This window comes from Protomyctophum bolini, assembly GCF_963924005.1.
Source record: "Protomyctophum bolini genome assembly, chromosome: 16".
NCBI classification, from domain to species: domain Eukaryota; kingdom Metazoa; phylum Chordata; class Actinopteri; order Myctophiformes; family Myctophidae; genus Protomyctophum; species Protomyctophum bolini.
In genome coordinates this window covers 22,459,515-22,482,361 of record NC_137877.1, presented here as the reverse complement: position 1 = coordinate 22,482,361, position 22,847 = coordinate 22,459,515, and the positions used below count along the sequence as shown (strand labels likewise).

Here is a 22,847-nt window from a genome sequence, read left to right as displayed (position 1 = left end):
GGATCCACATACAGCCAAATTACAAAAAGTCTCTCCCCGTGTCACAAAATGGACACAGTTAATATAGTATTTTAATCAAGATAGGGAAAGCTACACAGAGCTACGTGTCATACAGTCAAGAGATGTTCTCACAGTCACTTCCCGTCAAAACCAGGAAGCATAAGGTATGGGAAATGTAGTTTAAGGGTAACTTGTAGTTCATAACAGAAGTCAGTGAAGACAAATATAAGTGTTTGAGACGTAATTAATGTTACGTGGGAGACGGAATGTCTCAGGCGTATAGAGACACAAGGTCGAATCATAATAATGTTATTCCCAAAGGGGCAGATAAACGGGAAGCAAAACAATTCATATGTACACGCTGGCTGGGGGAGAAGTGAGAATTAAAATCAGTGGGACAGCGTGACATGAGGCACATGAAGACTCCATTCACAAACAACAAATCTACAAACAAGTCGGAAAATACCCATCAATGATCAAGTAGGGCATTTATTTACAAGAAAAAACACGGAAACCTAAAATATAGATAAGAGGTTTCTGCCCGACAGCGACGGTATTTTCAATGCTGGCCGGTCCAGTCTGCAGGCCACACACCTGCAGCTAGCTGAGCTTGTTAGCTACAGCTCACCAAGCGGAAATAAAAGGGCTGCTATATCCTCAGTGTGGTGCACCAGTGTGGAACCAGGTTAACGCCACAGGAACACCACCACCATGCCTGGCTTAGCACGGGCTAGAGTCGAACCATGTCAATGACTAATTTTTGTATTATCCATAACATCGAAATGCCTGTTTGGGGGGCCTCAGGAGTGGCACAGCGGCTCAAGTTGCTACCTGTGTCCATGCACCATCATAGCGTCTATGGGGTTCGAATCCAGAGGAAGTTGGGTCTGGCAGGCCGAATTTTGTCGCTGTGCCAGCGACTCATACGAGCACAGGCGTCAACTGTCAGTGGAGAATATTGAATAGGAGGAGTAGGATGGAGGTGTTGCGTCCTCCCAGTGGAGGGTCCTCTCTGGCAGGTGAGCCCAGTATAGGGTACAACAGCAAAAGGGTTAAAAAAAATAGAAATGCCAGTTTGTTGGACCAGTAAGCCAGCAACCAGCTGCCCATTTAGATTAGAGTTTTGTAGTTGTCATATGAGTACAGTGTCTATTCTGTCAACATGATAAACAGCGTTTTGAAGCGTCAGTGATGCATGCTTTCACATCATGACAGGATGGTCAGTAACACAGAGATGCATTTTCCTCTCAGTGCAGACCCGGCCGGGGTTTTTTATTTGATCAGATTGAGGGCCCGATCAAAATTATGTTGTTATAACCTTTATTTCATGTTATTTCACCTAACTTCAGGCAGGCCCTCTTTTTCAATGTAGCCAAGATGTGTTGTGGGTGAGAAGGGCGTTTGAGTATCACTGAATAAAAGATGGCATTTCAAAATGTGCTATTCCATTTGATTCAAAAGCCTCATTCTAAATCTAAGCTCCCTGAAGGTGCTCGACCAACGTTTATCTGAAGACCGCAACCTAGAACTATCCAGACCGGGGAAAAAAAAAGAAAATCAAAATGTGTGCATTTGATGAATTCATCTAGGTCTAATTCTCCCAAAAGAACACACAATCCCAGCAGTCCAGGGGCAAGAGTAGCTAGAGGGGAAATATGTCTCAGTCAGCAATATGTCTGGGTTTTTAGTTTTTTTGGAGTGGAGGTCTGGGGAAGAGGGCTTTGACTCACCTTGTCTTTTGCAGAGTTGTGTGATCCACAGGAGCACCATGGCCCCTGCAGGCATGAAGTGGAAAAAATGATGGTTGCTTTCGGAATAGGCTAGGAATTATTGTGTCTGTGTGCCCACACAAATGGCAACGTTAAGCATCATTGTGAGGAAGTGCATGAGGAATTTGAGGTTGCTCTTGATTTGTGTTATCCCAGCGGGCTACACAAAGGGTCTTGCCACAGGCAAGAGGCCAACATATTTTCATGTGTCCTTTTTCCACTGTGAAAAAAGAAAGAGAATGAAAGCTTGCCAGTGTTGAGAAGTGTGCTTGTAGTCTGCTTTATACTGTACATAACCCTGTTATTCCTATTTTGGCCATGTCTGTATAGGTTTCAAAATGTTTCAAACAGTATCGATTCATCAGTATCCTAATGTTCAAAGAAAAATAGCTGCACATCGCAATATGCTGTGAGCTTGTAGACAGGCTATTTTTTGCTATTCATCATACAAAGAATTGTATGGTATGGTCCAGTTATTGTTAGAGCATCTGCTGCTCCTGTAATCTGTAAGCAAATTAACAGAAGTGATGATGGAATGGTCAATATTGTCAAAGCCATATCAGCTTATCACCACAAGGACCTGCACTGGGTGATAGCGTGCATGTAGGCCACATGCACATGGTGGTATTTGTTTGTCTGATCTGATGTAATAGAGGGTGTTGTATTATAGTGTTCTGATACTTGGTACTGTGTTCGGATACTCGGTACTGATACGTGCAATGTACTTGTATGTATGGTGTACTGCCTGCCGTAATGGTAACATAAGAGTGGAGCTGTGTTAGAGCTGAAGGCCGCTGCGCTGGCAGGCAATGATTGTGATGTCTAGTCTGTGACGTCATTAGGACATGAAGTATCCGAGATATATATGCTGCTGTAAGTGGAATAAACCTTGTGAACGTTTTGATGTGACCAAGTCTCGTGTCATGTTAATCTTCTCCCGGGCCGGCCTGTCTGTCTGTCCGCCGCCGAACCATGGAAATGCCAACCGGGCCATCACATAGCTACTGCAGATGTCTGCAAGAGAGCAGGGCCAGACCACGGCCTACAGCAGGGCCTGCGCACGGCCTACAGCAGGGCCAGACCCCGGCCTACAGCAGGACCATCACATCGCCACTACGGCCTACAGCAGACCAGCATGACGGTACTGCAGACCCCCGGTAGGTCTGCAAGGGGGCCAGACCAGCCACCGGACGCAGGCCGCGTCCTGCAAGGGTCTGCATCTGACGGGTGATTCGGGTCACGGGCCAGGAGGGTCTGTGTCGGCCTAGACCGCAGTGACGCAAGTGTGCCATTTGAACAACGTCCTATGACCATTTTCCAGGTCTTGAACTCATGGAGGAAATAGGAAGTAGTCACATTGTGACGAAGACCTATTTTGCTCAGACTATATGAGACAAGCATCCTGGATCAGAATGAGCGCGAGATTTGTTTGCGCGCGATGTTTATGGAGTAAGCGGGATGCTATATCATCAACAATGCACGGCCAGGTCTATATGACGCAGGCTGGCGCGGACAAGTCCATATGCATCGGCGCACTATCTGATGGATGCGGTACGGGACAATTGCGCGCGGTCGCCAAAATGGAGAACTGTTGCCTGGGCTCTGTGCGAACTGTTGCTTGGGCTCTGTGCCATATCGGTTCCAGTGGAGTAGGGTCGTAAGAGTGGATGGTGGAGTAAGTCTTGAACATGGAGTAAGTGTTGGACTGGTGGAGTAAGTCTTGAACATTTTCTGTTGAGTAAGCCAGTTAGGGAACATTTTCGGTTCCATTTTCTTTTGAGTAATGCCAGTTTCGGGAACATTTTCGGTTCTTGAACGGATGGAACATTTTGGAACATTTTCTTTTTATTAGATTAATGACTGGTTTCTTGTGTCTCAATGTCAAATATGTGTTTATTTGCTGTCATTACACACTGTCCCTATACATGACACCCACACATTCCCCTGTAGGAATGAGGGCCTCCAGAGATAAGGGAGGCAGGCATACTGCCAGTGTGGAATGGTATAAAAGAGTGGTTAGATGTAGGGGCAATGGTCAGTTATAAATGTCAGAGATGGTTGCCTTGTTCCAGTCCAGGTAAAGACAGGCTGTACTTCCGTTCCCAGACAGATCAACAACATGTGCTAGATAAGATATGACGAAGAAGGGAGAAATGCCAGTAAGCCTGCTAGACTGAGAGAATAGATTAGAATGAACTAATCCTGTGGTGTTGAAATTCAGTGTGATTATTCATTAGTTAGAAATGAACTAATTCAAACATAATCAGTGATTTCAGGATGATTTCAGGTTGAGTGTATATTTTAATGTACCCTGTCCTATCCCCACGTGTATATGTTGTATATTATATAGTATATATTATATATTATTTATTGTTGATTTCTCCTCCTCTTTTCTTTCTGTGTTTCCTATTTTATCTATCTCTCTCTCTCTCTCTCTCTCTCTCTCTCTCTCTCTCTCTCTACACCTATGTCTGTGTTTCAAGTGTACAATCAGGTGGCGTGCGCGTGCTTGCTCAGAGATTGATCAATGATTATTGATTAAGCAAAGAGATCACATAAACGAGAGGCTCGATACAATTTCCCTGGCAGGAGTCCAGGTTTTTTGGTATCGATACGTGATTGTACACTTTTCCGCATTATAAATACAGTATCAGATGACGTTGTCCTTATAGGACAAAAGAGTGGGCTGTTGTATTATAGTGTTCTGATACTTGGTACTGTGTTCGGATACTCGGTACTGATACGTGCAATGTACTTGTATGTATGGTGTACTGCCTGCCGTAATGGTAACATAAGAGTGGAGCTGTGTTAGAGCTGAAGGCCGCTGCGCTGGCAGGCAATGATTGTGATGTCTAGTCTGTGACGTCATTAGGACATGAAGTATCCGAGATATATATGCTGCTGTAAGTGGAATAAACCTTGTGAACGTTTTGATGTGACCAAGTCTCGTGTCATGTTAATCTTCTCCCGGGCCGGCCTGTCTGTCTGTCCGCCGCCGAACCATGGAAATGCCAACCGGGTCATCACACACCAGAACCAGACGAGGGTCCAATACGTAGAATATAACATAACATAACAGAGGGTATGCGAATGCTTAAAGTGAATGGCACATCGAGTGGCAAATCGAGTGGCAAAGCAACAGGCAAAGTGAGTTTAACATTGTCTAATGTTGTTTAATGCAATCAGACTTTTCTGTGTGGATGTATGGGTTGTCAAGGCCAGAAAGTAGTTTTTTGCCAGTCAGTAGGCATTCCTGCATAATTTCCGGGTTTGATGATGTCACACGCAAACCCTCTATTAGTATAGTGTTCCAAAAGTCAGATGCTCTGACTGGTTTGTGGTGGTTTGGCTATGTGTTTACTTTTCTCTTTGTTGCTCATGATCTATGCATTACAAACCAAGTGGATTAAGGGCTAAAGTTCAAGGCCTGTCATCTCAGGTCCTTTTGTCATTGCCACTACATCTACAGTATGAATGCACTGTCTGTGTGTCTGTCCATCCCCTGCATATCTCCAGGAGTGTCTGACCGCCAACCATGCTGTTCTCTCAGACTCATCTGAAATATCTCTATGAGAGAAATGCTGATATATTAATCAGATGAGTAGAGTAGGACATCATTTTATGAGAGAAAGCTGCATTTCTTTAGAATCATGACCATGAATACCTTAAATCACTTCCTCACAGTGCACTACCCTCGTACCACGGTTCACATAACTACCAGAACTATTAAATGCGACATTAGAAAAGTCTGCCATGGTTCTCATTCTTTCAGGCAGCAGTGCCAGTGAGTGCCTGCACATTATGTTGAAGTGTCATTGCAAGTAGCTGCTCCCATTGAGCAGGCTGGTGCTTTACTGTACATGGTTGCCTCCGCAGTTGGTGTGTGAATGGGTGAATGTATCATACATTGTAAAGCAGGGCTGCAACTCTGTATTTTCTTTTTTTCGTAGAGATTATGAAGTGATCCAGAAGTGATTTTTAGACGCTCTTATACTTTGTCGCCCAACGGTGTCATGCTACAACGATGAGCCCACGTGTTGAGCTTGAATATTTGCTATTATTTGACGTTTTTAGAATGTTTGCCTGCAATGATTAAATGGAATCAATTACTGATCTATTATCTTATTCAATTATCAATTATCTGTAAATTTGAAAAGCAGTTTGGGTAAAGGCACTGTTAATGCAGAGTTGCAGACCATTCAATGGATCCAACTTGTTTTATCATCAGGCGTCACTAATTATGAAGTGGACTACTTCCATTAATTAGTACTAGGCTACACTGTGTGTGCGGTGATCTTTTCTTGTTGTAAACACATTCTACACATCTGTTCCATATGTTCTCATTAGCAGTGTTGGAGATAAATACTGTAGCCCCACAGGGCTCTGCCAAACACCAGACAACCGGGGTCTGTTAGTTCAGTGCATGGTTCTCTCAGCTACTCTCCTCTGTAAGACTCACCTCTTCAGACTCAACCTTAGCCCGTAGCACTCAGAATCAGTGTCACATATCACAGTTTTACAAGTAAAAAATAAAAATAAAAAATTAGGTCCAAGTCAGCTAGTCCCTGGTATAATCCACAGTAGCTTCAGGAAGAGCTAAAAGAAGGTCTAAGGCCAGCCTAATGGCATTGCCTGTCATCAGGCCGCTGAGCCGGGCATCGCCTGTCATCAGTCAGCTGACAGACTCATGCCATGCTTAATAGTGCAGCAGATTAAGTCAATATATCATAAGAATCGTTCACTTGATGATACAAGCACCGATCGTTTCAGTAATCTGCTCCACTATAAGCAATCTGATGTCGGGTGGAAATTGTTCCTTAGCCTGGTGGTGTTGCTATTGGTACTGTGGTAGGCCCTGTTGCTATTGGTACTGTGGTAGGCCCTGTTGCTATTGGTACTGTGGTAGGCCCTGTTGCTATTGGTACTGTGGTAGGCCCTGTTGCTCTTGGTACTGCGGTAGCCCCTGTTGCTATTGGTACTGTGGTAGGCCCTGTTGCTATTGGTACTGCGGTAGGCCCTGTTGCTCTTGGTACTGCGGTAGGCCCTGTTGCTATTGGTACTGTGGTAGGCCCTGTTGCTATTGGTACTGCGGTAGGCCCTGTTGCTATTGGTACTGCGGTAGGCCCTGTTGCTATTGGTACTGTGGTAGGCCCTGTTGCTCTTGGTACTGCGGTAGGCCCTGTTGCTATTGGTACTGCGGTAGGCCCTGTTGCTATTGGTACTGCGGTAGGCCCTGTTGCTATTGGTACTGTGGTAGGCCCTGTTGCTATTGGTACTGTGGTACTTGCTTCCCATTATGCGCACTGCCGAGCGCACTATTCGCTGTAGGCTGAAAGAACCTATCATCAGACATAAATCATCTGTACAACTATACAAACTGCATCAACTATGCTAGATCACTATTTCTATTCATTTGATGTATTACCACCTTGTGTTTACCATGCTTACTGTAAACTGTGGATTAAGAGCATCTGATAAATACCTAAATTGTTCTCAAAGGGGACCCCCAGGGGTCCGTCAGGTATCAGGGGGTAGAAATGTGTTGTATAGAATCAATTTGGAAGATTTTTAAAACCTTTTGAATACAGAAATCTAGCATGGGGGTCCCTGGCACAAAATATTTTCAGATCTGCGGCGAATTACATATTAATATCTGTACTTTGACTATTAAAAAATAGCAGATCTACAAGTTTGCCACGATGCTTCTACAGTACATCTGCTATTTTTGAACATTTTTGATACCATCTCGAGAAAGTGTGCGAACAACTGATCTAGAAGGCAATAGTAGGATCTGTCTCAGGTCTTAAAGGGTTAATGTCAGTAGCCTACTGTATATACAGTCATGAAGGGTTCAGATTCAGAAAGTAGCAAAAGTGGATCTGTGAGCAATGTTTAATCTATATATAATTATGTATTATGTACACCAATGTAATGTATTGTAATGTTTGATTTATAGTGTTACATGTCCATTCATTGTGGAAATACTGCATTTACGCTGCCCCTGCTGTCTCATTAGCGTTAGAAAGCTGTTAAAAAAGATACTCGGCAAAGTGGTGGCAGAAAATTGGCGTCCACTGAATGACTTGCACCTACAGCTGTTCCAAAACCTTCTGTTTTCAAATAATTTTAGCCGCCCTCTGGAGTGGGCTGTTATTTCTCCATCATTAACTTGCTCATTGATGCAGTGGGCCAGACTCAAAGATGACTGTGAAAAGACAACCATGCATTCCACGTGTCAGAATGTTGATGATCGTTGGCTCGGAAAACACCAGTTGGAAGTGTTGAAATATGACTCAATATTCTGTTACTTTGTCTATTTCTCGCCTCAAATGAAATGTTTGTCATGGCTGCCATGTTGGATGAGGCAAAAATTACAGGAAACACAGATTGATATGAGCCAGGCACTCTGAATCCGTCCGTCTTTTGAGTTGACTGCTGAATTCAGCGATTGACCAATCTGAATGGGGCATTCAAACAAGCCTCATATTAATGACAAATAGCCGTGTAATTGCGACCGAAGGTCACAGTTATGAAACCTTGGTTAGGCGTTATTGCGAACGCAATGAGCACTTACTATGAGACCTAGCAGATCATGTCTGTCTGTCTGTCTGTCTGTCCGTGTGTCCGTGTGTCCGTGTGTCTGTCCCGCTATCCAAATATGGAGTGTGTTGCATCAGCAATCACTCAGCTCCATATATGGGCACAAAAGGGGCCAGGTCCACTCAGCTCCATATATGGGCACAAAAGGGGCCAGTGATTTGTTTGTTGTGGACCTGGCCCCTTTTGTGCCCATATATGGAGCTATACGTCCAAAACCCAAATATGTACGAGCTGCGTTCGCTTCCCGCGTTTGCGCGTCTTACTCGTTTAACACCTAACCCACAATCCCCGTCACTGTCACGACACCTAACTCAAATAATCCCCATCACTCACCCCAGGCAAGCCCCCAGGTCATCGTGACATCACGTGACATCAGCCCCCATATATGGTGCCCAGGTCATTGTGACATCACGTGACATCATCAGAGATGGATATATAGTAAATGCGACCTGCTGTCGCAGTTAAGCCCATAATATGCGCTCTAGATCCCTGATGTTATCAATATTGGCCAGCAACTCATCTGTACTCACTGTACTAAATGCATTCAACATTTTAGAAAAGATCAAACCAACTTACAAGCATATATTGCTTTAAGAGCCAAGATATGCTTAAAGAGCCATAAAGTTTAACAAATAACACACAAACTTACAGACTTATCCTGTCCAAGGCCTGAGAGAAAGGGTTAACTCAACATGCAGTGAGAGAGATCTTGACAGTGTGCTGGCTTGAACTGAACTGACTCTGACCAAACTAATCACCTCATTAACTACCCTGGTGAGGCTACCAGGTGAGGAGAGTTACTAATTAGGCAAAGGAACATTGGTCTCCATTACACATACAAGGCTTAAAGGTAAACTACATAGGAAGTAAACAGCACAACTCGAGAGAATGCGCCACCGCTCGCCCAGCAGTCTGCCGTCAACGAGGCGGATGCGTGCAAGCGACCTCGCCCTCAGGCGTCTCACTGATGTTAGCCTGATTAACCACTCCCCCATTCAGTGGTTAACCAGGCTAGTGTAATGTTGCTTGCCTCACATCACATCACACGTTGATGATACTAATTAAGGCTCTGTTCCATTCAGGTCAAACAAGAGAGTGTGTGTATGTTGGCTCACTGGAAAGACTCTGCTGCACTACATGGAACAGAACCTCAATTAGTGTCATTGGTAACACCTGGTAAGGAAGTAACATATAATTATTTGTCAATATGGCTGCTGTGAGATTACGGTCTACTGACCCGTATTATCATGCATGTGTCGTGCATCTAAATGAGTGAATAAATGAATACTGTTGCATTGAGGCTGTTTGATTTAGATCGTGTGACGGGGTGGACTGGCCACAGGACGAACCAGGCATATGCCCGGTGGGCCGACCCTCTGGTGGGATGGTCTGTGCCAAATTAGTTGTCTGTTGGTTGTGTATCATTTATGTTGTACTGTAAATGTGCTTGTGTTCAGGGCTTGTATTTCAAGTATTTAAATGGGCCTCGACCCGAAAAGTCCGAGTATCTGCATGCTGGTTGTGGCGGTCTGGGCCAAATTCCACAAAAAGGTCCGGGCCGAATTTTTGTCTCAGTCCAGCCCGATTCGTGTCAAAAGGTTCAGCAGCATTAACAATCAGATGTTCTTATATGATATCTACCGATTATTGACTTCAGACTTCGGTGCTCTATGGCAGGGGCTCTAGCCCCCTTTGATGTATATGTGTGCACGCGCTCGGTGGTGCTGGTGACTCGAGTCACCTTCAGACGGCCCGCCTACAATGGTGAAAAGAAAATGGGACCTGCACCTTTTTCAATCTGACTGGTTTTCCAATCATACTGTGACATACATTTGGCTACACAGCCCTTCTGCCAGTGGTACACACACTCTTACCTTATTTAATGGCCTGGTGGCACAGACTTAACAGCCTACTAGTGGTAATATGACTGCGTAGTATATCGCTGTTGTGAGGCAGAAAGCTCTTATCTCCATATTCTAACTTTTTAGTGTTTTTTCCGTCAATGAATGCTCTACTTGATCATACTACATCACGGAAAAGCTTCAAAAGTAGGAGATCTACAAGATCTGCTACTTCTGATGGACCTTTACAGGTCCATTTGGTTCCATTTGTACACTCTGAGTTAATACTAAGATTTTACAAGTGTAGGTTGGGGATTCTTTTTAATGGGGTCTGTGATCTAATGTATATTGAACAGCTAGGGGATCCTAGCTGAAGGCGGAGAACCACTGCATTGCATAATGCATATATTTTACCACATACTACTGTGAAGGCTGGACTGTATACTGGTGCAGTTTGCAGTTTACAAGTATCCTGAACAACACAGACAATTGGCCTTGATCGTCATGGCATTGTAGCGGACTGAACTGAACCAAATGAGAAGATAGGAAAGAAAATGTCAGTCATATAGGCCTACAGTATTCTCTTCATAGATTTGCAGATGGACAAACACTGGTTGCTTTTCGGGAGCAAAAGTAGATTTGAATTTTCCGAAAAAATGGCTGCAGAAACCAATGGATATGTGACTGTTCCCTTTGTCCATTTATTTTTGTTATGGGGGTCCTTGAAATGAAGAAGTTTGAGAACCACTATTTTATCATGTTTACCTCATTCCCTCATGACTTTTTCCAAGATAATCCACTAATTACTTACTCCACCAAAAATAATTGCTGTCCCTTAATGAATAGATACTGTTTGGCAGTTTGACAAATATCCATTTCCCTAGAGCTCATGAATCCCACAAACTATTACTTTTTATTTAGACAGCAAGATGCATGTGAATGTTGTCTATGTCATTACCCCAATTGACCATGGAAGGCTGCTTCTCATTATTGGGGACAAGTTTACCAACTCTGAATAATTGCAGCAATTAGTATAATGATCTTGTTAACAATGCCAGCATTGTAACACGCCTTCCTGAAACACCTCCTCATCCAAACATGCATGCTTGTTTGTTGCGAATTGCAATGAACAAAATACTGCATTTGCTCTTGCAAGTTGTATAAAGCCATGCCATGGGACCACAGTTGACCAGAACCATGGATGGGCTTATCCTGGGACCCCCAGGGGTACTTGACGTGGTTCCGGTTGTTCCCCAGCTAAATTAGCCCCACTTTGAGAACCAATGGGTTACCACTATAAATTATTTTTAAGTGATGCAACGTACCACTTCATTAAGTAGCTTTGTGTGTGGCTGGCTGCCTGGCTGGGTCTGAGCATGAAAATAGCATTTGGTTGCTTTTCAAAACCAAGTGTAACACACACATACATATTAACTGCATATGATGATTTCCAGTGTGTCAGTACAGTACAGAATAGTGCAGTAGAGGGACCCCCTGGGGACCCCCACACGGTAACTGTCATTCCTCGACCGTTTCGGACTCAGGGGGGCTCGCCGGAACCGGGCCGGCACCCTGGGCGTGTTCCTGTGGGCCTGGTGGTTCTGGGGACCCCCCGGGGACCCCCACACATAGTTGCACCACTTACTTCACAAGGGGTGTGATTTTTTTATACCAATCTACAATTGGCTTTGGCTTGTAGAAGCGTTATGATGTGACACATTGCCAGCTTGTAGACATGCTATTTTTGAAACATTTCTATAATTGTGATTTTTATTTTTTACACAAATCTCTTATTTATTTATTTTTAAGATATATTTTTTGCGGCTTACGCCGTTTATTGGTTTTTTTAAGGGACAGACAGTAGGCTGACAGGAAACGGGAGAGAGATGGGGGAAGACATGCAGTAAAGGCCGTGTCAGGCTCGGGAGTCGAACCCGCGGCACACTGTGACTGGATTACCAGTCGGGTGCCCAGACGGTTACGCCACCGCCTGGGCTCACAAATCTCTTATTGCTGCGCTCGGGTGCTGCAGTGATAAAGTAACTGCCCACCACCATGTAGTCTAGGCCAGGGATACTCAAATAGATTTACCTGTGGGCCACATTACAAAAATGGCAAGGGGCCAGGGGCCAGTAGATAAAATTACGACATTAATGATACTTGATAACTTCTCTCTTTCAATTGCTTTATTTTCGCAAAATGTATCAAAGTACAATGTGCATGCACACAATATGTAAATAAATAAATGTGTTACATTTTCTTGCATAAACACAAAGAGCTGTTTCCATAACTGCACAAATTATTGCACATAACATGAGTAGCTGTTATAATAACATAATAACATAACATGAGTAGCTCTTTGCCTGCCTGCCTGCCTGTCTGTCTGTCTGTCTGTCCATGAGTAGTTATTTGTCTGTCTGTCAATGAGTAGCTGTCTTACTGTCTGCCTGTCTATGAGTAGCTGTCTGCCTGCCTGTCTATGAGTAGCTGTCTGTCTGTCTGTCTGCCTGCCTGCCTGTCCAATTGTCCATGAGTAGCTGTCTGTCTGCCTGTCTGAGTAGCTGTCTGCCTGCCTGCCTAATTGTCCATGAGTAGCTGTCTGTCTGCCTGTCTATGAGTAGCTGTCTGCCTGCCTGCCTAATTGTCCATGAGTAGCTGTCTGTCTGCCTGTCTATGAGTAGCTGTCTGCCTTCCTGCCTGTCCAATTGTCCATGAGTAGCTGTCTGTCTGTCTATGAGTAGCTGTCTGCCTTCCTGCCTGTCCAATTGTCCATGAGTAGCTGTCTGCCTGCCTGTCCAATTCTCCATGAGTAGCTGTCTGTCTGCCTGCATCTATGAGTAGCTGTCTGACTGCCTGCCTGTCCAATTCTCCATGAGTAGCTGTCTGTCTGTCTGCCTGTCTATGAGTAGCTGTCTGCCTGCCTGCCTGCCAGCCAGCAAGTTGGTTAACAGAAAATAAATTGTTATGGCTGAGTAAAATAAAATACAATAAACACAATTTGCCTGAAAATAGATTACCCAGCTATGACCTTTTTAGTAGTGATATGGCTGACTGAGTAAAATAAAACAATCTACCTGAAAATAGATAGCTATAAGTGAAGAGCAATTTCCGCAATTTCCGCAATTACCATTTCCGCAATTACCATTTCCGCAATTTCCTCAATTTCCATTTCCGCAATTTCCATTTCCACCATTTCCGCAATTTCCGCAATTACCATTTCCGCAATTTCCATTTCCGCATTTCCGCAATTTCCATTTCCACCATTTCCGCAATTTCCATTTCCGCAATTTCCGCAATTTCCATTTCCATTTCCAACTATTAATGGCAGCTGGGTTTCATCATTCAAATAAAATAGAATTCTGTCCGTTTAGCTATAAAATTATGTCAGGGAATAGGGATACACAGTATATGTCTTTCATTTGCATTGCATCTCCCCCCCCCAAGCTTTTATTTTCGTTCGAAAATCAGGCCCGCGGGCCTGATGTGGCCCGCGGGCCTGAGGTTGACTATCACTGGTCTAGGCCAGGGCTTCGAAGCCACCAACGCATCCGGTTTTGCAGAGCACTTCCACAAACAATATCTGGCCTGTGTTTGGGGGAAAGAAGCTGGGCGGGGAGGCTGATATTTGTCACTGCATGTACTCCTACGCATATTAAGTAAGTAAATAAGCCTTGCCAGCCATGTGAAGGAAAAAAGCAATTGATAAGAGACTTTGGACTACACCGCGAGCATTGTTTTGGAGTTTATACACTGATTTATTTCACAGTTTTGCAGTTAGCCTTGGCCATTTCACTGCAATTAATTAAGTGTTTTCTTGTTTTTATTTTAACTTTCATTTTACATGTAAATTATAGACTATAGAACCCTATAAGTCATTGCACCAAAGTGTCCAAATCAACTGCAGACTGCGGCTGTGAATTGGTTTGGAGCGTGAAGATGTCACTGAAAAGGTGGACGTGTGATTGTTCAACCTCTTCTATCAAATAAGAAAAGTTATTGTTGCTTTGTTTATTTTTGTTTGTCAGTGTTTGAAAAAGGAGGCAGATCGAACAATGCAGACTCAACAAGGATGGCTTGTAAGAGGATGCTGGTGGTCGAGTTCTGTTGCATACCAGAGGAAACCACAGGCAGGGGCAAAGATGATGTGAATCCATTTTAGCACCACAAAAACAACACCGACTTGGTTCATGCAGGCATTGCACGCACGTACACACACACACACACACACACACACACACACACACACACACACACACACACACAATGTACAATTAAGAATATCTTCAGATTTTATTATTAAATTATACATCTATACAATAGACCCTTAAAACGGCAACTATACAAATCATCGAGAAGGAAAATGAAAGTAACCACATGGAATTATCTTTTGCAAAATCAAAGTCAATCTCAAATCATTTCACTGATACTTCATAGATGTTCTTGGAACATGTGCACAAATATGTTCTGAAAAAATCTCAGCTCCCCTGACTTTGACTCCACCACAAAAAAAAGATTTCCTACAGTGGGTTATTTTGTGTGTTGAACCTAAACAAAAGGGCAGACTCCATGAACATTTGGCGTAAATAGCCAATGTACAGACTCAATCTGCTATTTTTGGTGACGAGACTCGATAGAGTGACCAAGTACAGTATAAAGCCCTATAGAGCGTCTCAGTCCCGCTCCCTTTCAGAATGACGAGCTGCCCAGAAGAGAATTTCCCATTCATTTTTCCCATAGACGTTTCAAAAAGTATTTATTTAAAGACCTTTAAGCCTTGGACAAAGCCAACTCGGACAAATTATGACAATAAACTGATTTTTTGCGGCCGAAACAGCAGATCTACAAGCTCAAAACGCATCACTTTTGATGCTTTTGTGTGACGCTGATGATCAAGTAAAAAAACTGGAAAGAGGTTTCTGCCCCACAGCAATGTTATAGGTTTTGAACTGGATGTTTTTTTTTGTTGTTGCACACTGTAAAATCATGGGTGTCAAATTGACTAATTGTAATAATGGACCCTTATGGGCCCACACACACACACACACACACACACACACACTCCTTTTATTCCTCTTTACAGAGCACCACTTTCTTACAGAGCACAGATGCATGTGAAGATATGTTTGTGAAAGAGTATTCTGCTTCAAAAATGTAAGCCAACACACACACCCCACTCCTGAATAAATCATTGAATGAATAATCATTTATTCAAACAATCAGCCAAGTGGGATATAATCCTTTTGCTTGATTTCCCTGCCTGTTAGTGTGTGTGTGTGTGTGTGTATGTGTGTGCGTGCGTGCGTCACACAGGTTTGCCTGGTTTATTCCAATTAGGATGAAATCCATTAAGGTGGTTCCTGTTTTTTTTTTTTTTTGTGGTGGTCTTGTTTTCCATGTTCCAGTCCACTTAAATGTAAAAAGCGTCCCCCAAATGGGACACATGTCCCCCACGCCTCTTTCTGATATTATTTGACAATTCTCTCCACTGTTTGACCAGTTTATAGTAGCTTTAAGCTTGTTGATTACTTTTGATGCAGTAATGGTCATTTTTAATTTAATTTAATTTAATATAATTTATTTTCTTTCTTTAGCTATTAGTCATAAAAGTCTCTAAATGGTCACTTTACTGTCACCCCCCCCCCCTACAGCAACACCATTCAGGGGCTAATTGGCACCACCAGGAAAAGTAAAACCAGCAGCAATGTCCTACATTGAGCTACAAGGGGAATTACATTGGCCATATAGGGTTGCCACCTCAGTCCTGTAAAAAATCCTGGACACATACGAAGCTGGCAAACCCAATAAGCCAGACTTATGCAGAGCATGTCCCAGAGCAGCTCATTTGACTAATCCCTGTTCCAAGGGATTCCAGATTTTTATAGAGCAGAAGTATAGCTTAGAGTTAGCCAGCTTTGTTACCCCACCGGATGACGAAATAATGCATACATTGTTGTAATCATACAAAAGAGGAAATACACCTTTAGGACTATATGAATGGTGAAATTGTTCCATAACAAAATAATATGACTGAAAATGATCAGATTCTCAGTCTGATCATCTCATTATCTCTTATTAACTCTGGCTGTGACATTACACTTAAACAAACGTGATAATCAGGTTAGGCCCGCATATCGTCTCTGTCGGATGGAAACCTCATATCCTTTTCAGGATTCAAATTCAAAAGTAGCAAAAGTAGCGCATATATACAAGCTCAAAATGCGTCATTTTCAGGATTCAAATAAAAGAAATATCAAAAGTAGCAGACCTACAAGCTCGAAATGCGTCGCTTGGGGATCAGCTTCTGTGTGACGCTATAGTATGATCAAGAAGGGCATTCATTTACGAAAGAAACACAAAAGGTTAGAATATGGAGATAAGAGGTTTCTGCCCGACAACAATGATACGTAGTCTCACGTAGCAAACTGTATTGGGGATTTCCGCCTATACCTCCATTATACATCTGGTGGTGGTGCCTAAATTCAATGTAGGGGCTTGAACTGAGTGGAAACAACTCAAATAATAATAAAAAATATTACAGAATTTATGCAAACACTTTACGGCACTCGTGATCGTATCAGGATTGGTTTTCAAAGCAGTAGGTGTAGGTTTGTTAGCGGCCAGCAATGTGCTTGTGGATTATAGCAAAAGTAAAACAATTGTATAAATCGTAGCATATTTGTGCATCATGGTGCTCTCATTCACAAAAACCTTTGAGACATTTCTCTCTCCATAAATATTTGTCAAGTTACATTTAGGAACAAACACTGGAAGCTGTCTACATCTCATTAAGCAATACTAACGTATGCAACACTTGCAAGTATAGTAATCACATTCCTGGGCTTTCCATGTGATTATATTTTTTCCCTGGACAGACAACAACGTTCCTTGTTCTGTCCAGGCTGAATCTTGGACAGGCAGCAACCCCTAATTGCCATCTGTTCCTCTGTTAATTAATGGACTGTCTACGATTGAACAACTAGGCCTGGTTTAAGTGGACGGGACTGTCGTCCTCTCACCACAACACGGAGAGAAAAAGAAACATTTTCTTAAATGTAAAAAGATAAACTTAAATGGCAAAATTAGGCACTCTTACAGTAGGCAGTACTGGCCCCCTTATGCTCTTTCCTCGGCGTTCACCATCATGCTGTTAAAAAGAAAGAAACCACCTCTGATGGCAGTGTCTCTTCAGTCAGCATATCTTTACAGGCCTGACCTACATTTCTAGTCTTGCAGGAATCATTTTAGCAGATCCACTGAAATGTGGAAATGATCAGCATGTTGAAGTGTCACAAACAAACACAAATTGTCATCGGTTCTTTGTGCACATTTGGGATTGCGTGGCGGCGGGCTGCTCCTACACACGTGCTACCTCTCCTCCCACCATCAGTCAGCTGCTGGTTACAACGTTTCGCAGAGAAAATGCACGTTGGTTCAAAGGTAGTGTAAGTGATATTTCTTTTGGTTAAAACAAAACGTTTTCTTTTTGTTTTGTTTTGTTAAAAAGTTAAAGCTTCCGATTGTGTTCGTTCTGTGACCGGGGTCTCTCTCTGACTCTTTAGTTAACGGAAAATACACCTTCAGGTGGGTTGCCATAACTTGAATATCATCCAATCAGGAAAGATTCATCAGCTTCAATTTGATTGTGTTCCACTTCCAATTTCTTGAACTGAAAAAGCATTCTTCTGTTTACTAAAAAGCTAGGGAGACGGGGTTACTGAACAAACACTCTATATCAATGATTACTATCAGAATATAGAGCCATTTAACACACACAAAAACATCACTTACTGCACCTTTAACAGGCTTTGCCACTATAAGTAACAACACTCACTTAACACCCCTATAAAGATGGAGCTAGCTTTGCCACTCAGTCCCTTATACATTCCTGGTGCGTACACCCCGTCCCCCTCCTCTCCCCCCAATCTTCTGCAGCATCTCCTCCAGGCTCAGGTTCAACTAAAAAACAAGCACTGAGATGTAGCAGTTTGGAGGGGAAGGCTGTAACAGATAAAGTCTGCACACCGGTAATGCTGAGAAAGCTCTGCTGTATATATTTATTTTATTGCTGCCAAGTTGTGCCAACGTTTCGATCTTCAGCATATGTCCCGATGAAGATCACTGAGGGATCGAAATGTTGACTGTAAAAATAAATAAATAAAATACAGCAGCGCTTTGGCGGCATTACCATTGTGCAGACTTTGTTTTGTTTGTGATTCTGCTGTTCATCCTGCGCCCAGGGCCACGGAGGTCTGTGCACTATCCTTTTCATAAGGCTGTAACAGACACCTCCCGACAGTCAGTCCTTGATGAGAGAGGTCATCTGGCTTAGTTAGTAGGTCCACAGGAGAGGTATACGCGCTACAGAATCCCCCTGGTTGGTTGTGTCATATGTAGTACTCCTTCATGTTGTCCCTGACGGCGCTGCCGTGGTGCTGCAGGTGCAGCTCGGCCCGGTAGGCCGTCTCCAGGCTGTGTCTGTGCTCCTCCTTCTCGCTCATGCTGCCGTTCCTCCTCTGGGTCCCGCCCCCCCGCCGCCGCTGCTGGTACAGGAAGCCACAGACCACCGCCAGCACACACAGAGCGCTGAAGACCACCGCTGTGACCACACCTGGACATGGAGCCAGAGGAGGCACACGCGCCCAATGCAAAGTGGGTTAATATAAAAGATAATTCATGTACTGTAGACAGCACTGCAAAAACCATGCAAAAAGCATGGAATACGGATGTGTATATTACAGGAAACTCCCGTTTCCAACAAACTCCGGTAAACTCCCGAATTGTACCATCACACCTGTATATTACCGTATATTAACTGTTTATGCCCGCTAAACTTGAGGTTTACGGGCAAAATACAGTGCCCATAATTGCCCGTTAACTCCTCTTTTCACGCAGTGCAGCGGAACATGTTTAGCACAAAGTGTGTCCAGGCAGGTATAAAGGGTCAACATGGAGTATATTGACGCTGTCGTGCAGAAACCTCTTCATATTCTAACTTTTTGTGTGTTTTTTTTATTTGTAAATGAACGCCCTACTTCATACTATCATACTACAGTGACACACTAAACTATAGCATCAAAAGTAGCAGATCTGTAAGCTTGAAACATGGCATGAAGCAATGCGTTCTGAGCTTGTTGATCTGTTACTTTTGCTATTTTTAAATTTGAATTCCGAAAAGCCCTACAGTTCTGTATTGTAGTCTACTGTAGAGAAAAAGATATTGTGAGAGAAATGTCATGCCATGTCTCAATGCTCAATTAGCAAATCACAGCAGTGCTATACAGTAGGTTAACTTCTATAAATGGCTAATGGCTGCAAGAGTTTCTCTACCACACGTAATAGGTATATTATCACTTAATTGTGTTTCTATGGAAACCCATTTCCACCGGCAATATGCATAATGAATAAAACCTATTGGTTGCATTTTGTCTCCCTGCTCTTCAATTCTACACATTTAGATCACGTCAAAGGTCATGTCTCAGCTAGACACAGCATCTGACACAAATTATGACCTGGTGGCCAGGACATGTGGAAACCGGGTTTAAAGAGGAAAGTTACACAGTGCAGCTTTAATAAGAGGGCATGATGACTGTGATGTGACACAAAAACAGGATAATATAGACAATAGAATAAAGTCCCAATTGTGAGATTATACACAATAACATTATATTATCTCTCAATTTGATATATATTATATATTCTCAATTATGAGAATATAAATTGCAGTTGGGAGAATAATCCTCCGTGTTTTCTTGTATTAGTACAGTACTCATTGCCTATTTAGATAGATGCTATGTTATCCAATATGCTGATGTATATTGATTGATGTTCTGCGCTGTATTATTTAGATAGATGTTTGCTTGTCAGATACTAGATAGATGTATGATGTTTGCTTGTCCACAGATGCTAGATAGTATGCTGTTTAGACAGAGCTAGGTTTATTTTCCACCTGCTATCATAGTTATCCTAATTACACCCGTTGTTGCTTTGATCTTAAACTTTGTAGGTGGATAACAGCGTCTGCTAAATGCCTGAAATGTAAATGGGAAAAGTAACTCAAAATGATGAGGTAAAAAGGCAGAACTGGAAGGGAAATCCCACCCCAATTTAAAGCCATTATTATTTGTGTTCATTGGTGCAAATGGGCTTCCATATGTTCCCGATTTGTGAAACAGTAATGCTAATAAAGATCATGTCGGCCCCCAAAATGAAATGCCATATTATTCTGTAATGGTGGAAAACCTGATTATGCCATTAACCCCTGCATCCGTATTGTGGGGAAAGCTTTGGCAGAAAATAGCAGATTGACAAGCTCACACGCCAAACTTTCACACGCGACACTTTAAGAAAGTAGTATAGAGCCCTGAGGGACTCTGGTCAATCATATGGGGTTTAAGTGGTTAATGTAAAATAATTAATTAAGACTTAATTTATGTGCTAAAAATGGCAAATCCCAAGTACACAACGAGTGTGTAGATAAGCTATTTCGAGCACGCCGTACGCCGAAGTACAAATCCAGGCTTTGTATTCAAGCGGATATGAGATGGACAAAGACAAATAACAAGGCAGCTGGAGCTCATTAAATAAAAACCAAATTAACAGCAGAACAATAAGGAAAGAGTAAAAGGGGAAACAGACCTCCTATTACAGCGGAATCATTGTGGGTATCAACGACGTGCCGCTCCTTATCGTTGTTCGCCTTTGCAGGCTGATCTGGAGAAGAGAGGAGGGGAGACGCAAGGCTATTTCATTAACTTTCAGTAATGAGTGAATGAGCCGCACAACTGGGGATGTTGTTCTTCAATGGGGACTGTTCGCTGCACATGATAAGCCATTTCATGTTTCTGCCAAAACCATGATAAACAAAACATCCCATTTACGCTGGAAGGTATTGTTGTTGGAAAGCTATTGTTGTCTCAACTTGTCCCTGATTTATGACTGAAAAGTAATAATTGTGCCCAAAGCTCTAGGGACTGCAAACACCCTTAATCGAGTCTAGAGTGCCGCAGTGCTCTCCTATGTTGAGCAGATATAGGCTGTGACGGGAAAAACAAATGGATAAAGTGGGGAAAGGAAGAGGATGTATTTTTTTGTTTGTTTCGGCGTGCTCAAAATTCCACAGAGAGCCAGCAAACTATGTTCGGCAAGGGTCAGCGTCATTATTCCGACTCGCCCTATTACTAACCCTGTCCATAATACCACACGCAAAGCCACGTTACGAGCGGATTCCGTTCGGCAATGACCTGTTGTGGACAAAGTACTCAACCCCCAGTGCTTCAGTCAAAGTATAGATGCCCCTGGCACAAACATTTTCAGATGACTATGGTTTCAGAAGGCATTTGTAGAATCGGCCTCTGGTTAAATCATGTACTCAAATAAATCATTACGGTAGTGTCCAACAATGCACCTGAGAAAGTGTGTGGGGTCGTTGAGTCTGCCAGTACCCCACAGTTGGACTGAACCAGTGGACCACGGGTGTTGACCAGAGGGCTTCCTCGATCCAGCAACACCGCCTTCAATGGCGCCACGTGGTTGAATTGGACCGATGACAGGCAGCCAATGAAACCCTTTGATCCCGCCTCTATGACTTCCTCGTCGAAAGTTTCCCTTCCTGTAGGCAGATCCATGAACAATCAATCGACCACACACGGAAGTGTTTGCAAACATGAGCAGAAATAGAAAATAAATATATTAATTATTTTTAAAACCACATCCTCTTTTTTACAAGCATAGGAAATGCAGGTGTTTTTCATGCAAAGGGCACTGATATCTCTTCGCTAGAAGACAGAGAGACAAGCGATGGTAAAAACCAATAATTCATTTCTACACAAGTAGCTTACTTTTCACCGGGTTTTGTGGAATTGCTGCATAAAAAAGAGGTTTCTATTGCAATGGAATATAAGAACATGAAAGGAATTAGTTCTCAGAAAGTATGGCCATCACTTAAGTTCTGAATGAATCTTTGCGCACGCACGCATATACCGAGATTCCCCGCATAGGAAATGACTACTGTAAAAGACCATCTCTCCCAGGAGCTAACATGCTTAGGTTTTTATAACACCTCGAATCAAGCCAATTTTGCAGGGGGAAAGAGCTTAAATTGTGTCTGCTTCAACGTCTCGAGAGGACTTACCCGTGACTTTGCCCAATGTCAAGGATCTGATTAAGATCAACTGTGCATCAGATGACAGTGTATACTTTCTGTGGATGTTCTGGTCGATCTGGTTGAGTGGAAGGTAATCAAATAATAAGCGGGTTACAAGAAATCCAAACCATGGCACCAGCACATTTCAATACATTATAGATTGAGTATTATGTTCTGGCCTGCTTTCATACAAATAGTATCTTTTGTAGACTAGCATTTAAGTGCTTCGCTTCCTCTATACTTCCGTGCTAACCCACTGGCTCAGATGCATGCTCAGCTCGATAGAGATCAGAGAATCAAGTGCTGGTATTGAGCCGGAGGCAGTGTTGACCCACGATGCACAGATGCACATATATATCGAAGACTTTGCTCTTTGTTAAAAATGTTGTCATTCTAAAAATGTTGTCATTCTCTCTTGTTCTCCGGGGAACTGAAAAACTCTTCCGGAACGCTGCCAATGACAGACTCTTGTGGGGTTCATTTTTACACTATACT

The 22,847-nt window shown here is 42.9% G+C and overlaps 2 protein-coding genes across 2 annotated transcripts in view; both read right to left on the bottom strand.

The window, feature by feature from the left end:
• LOC308330867 (uncharacterized protein) overlaps positions 1 to 7,064 on the bottom strand; it is a gene marked incomplete at both ends in the record, with an annotated part of 39,569 nt that extends 32,505 nt beyond the window's left edge. Inside the window, one exon of the mRNA XM_080785941.1 lies at positions 6,695 to 7,064. Coding sequence (XP_080642067.1) covers positions 6,695 to 7,064 — 370 coding nt within the window. The remainder of the gene's footprint in view (positions 1 to 6,694) is intronic.
• An 11,530-nt stretch (positions 7,065 to 18,594) lies between these two features.
• The window catches only part of LOC308330866 (contactin-associated protein-like 5), a gene marked incomplete at both ends in the record, with an annotated part of 85,057 nt that continues 80,804 nt past the window's right edge, over positions 18,595 to 22,847 (bottom strand). Inside the window, 4 exons of the mRNA XM_080785940.1 lie at positions 18,595 to 18,818; positions 20,846 to 20,920; positions 21,615 to 21,818; positions 22,341 to 22,428. Of these exons, the coding sequence (XP_080642066.1) occupies positions 18,595 to 18,818; positions 20,846 to 20,920; positions 21,615 to 21,818; positions 22,341 to 22,428 (591 nt within the window). The remainder of the gene's footprint in view (positions 18,819 to 20,845; positions 20,921 to 21,614; positions 21,819 to 22,340; positions 22,429 to 22,847) is intronic.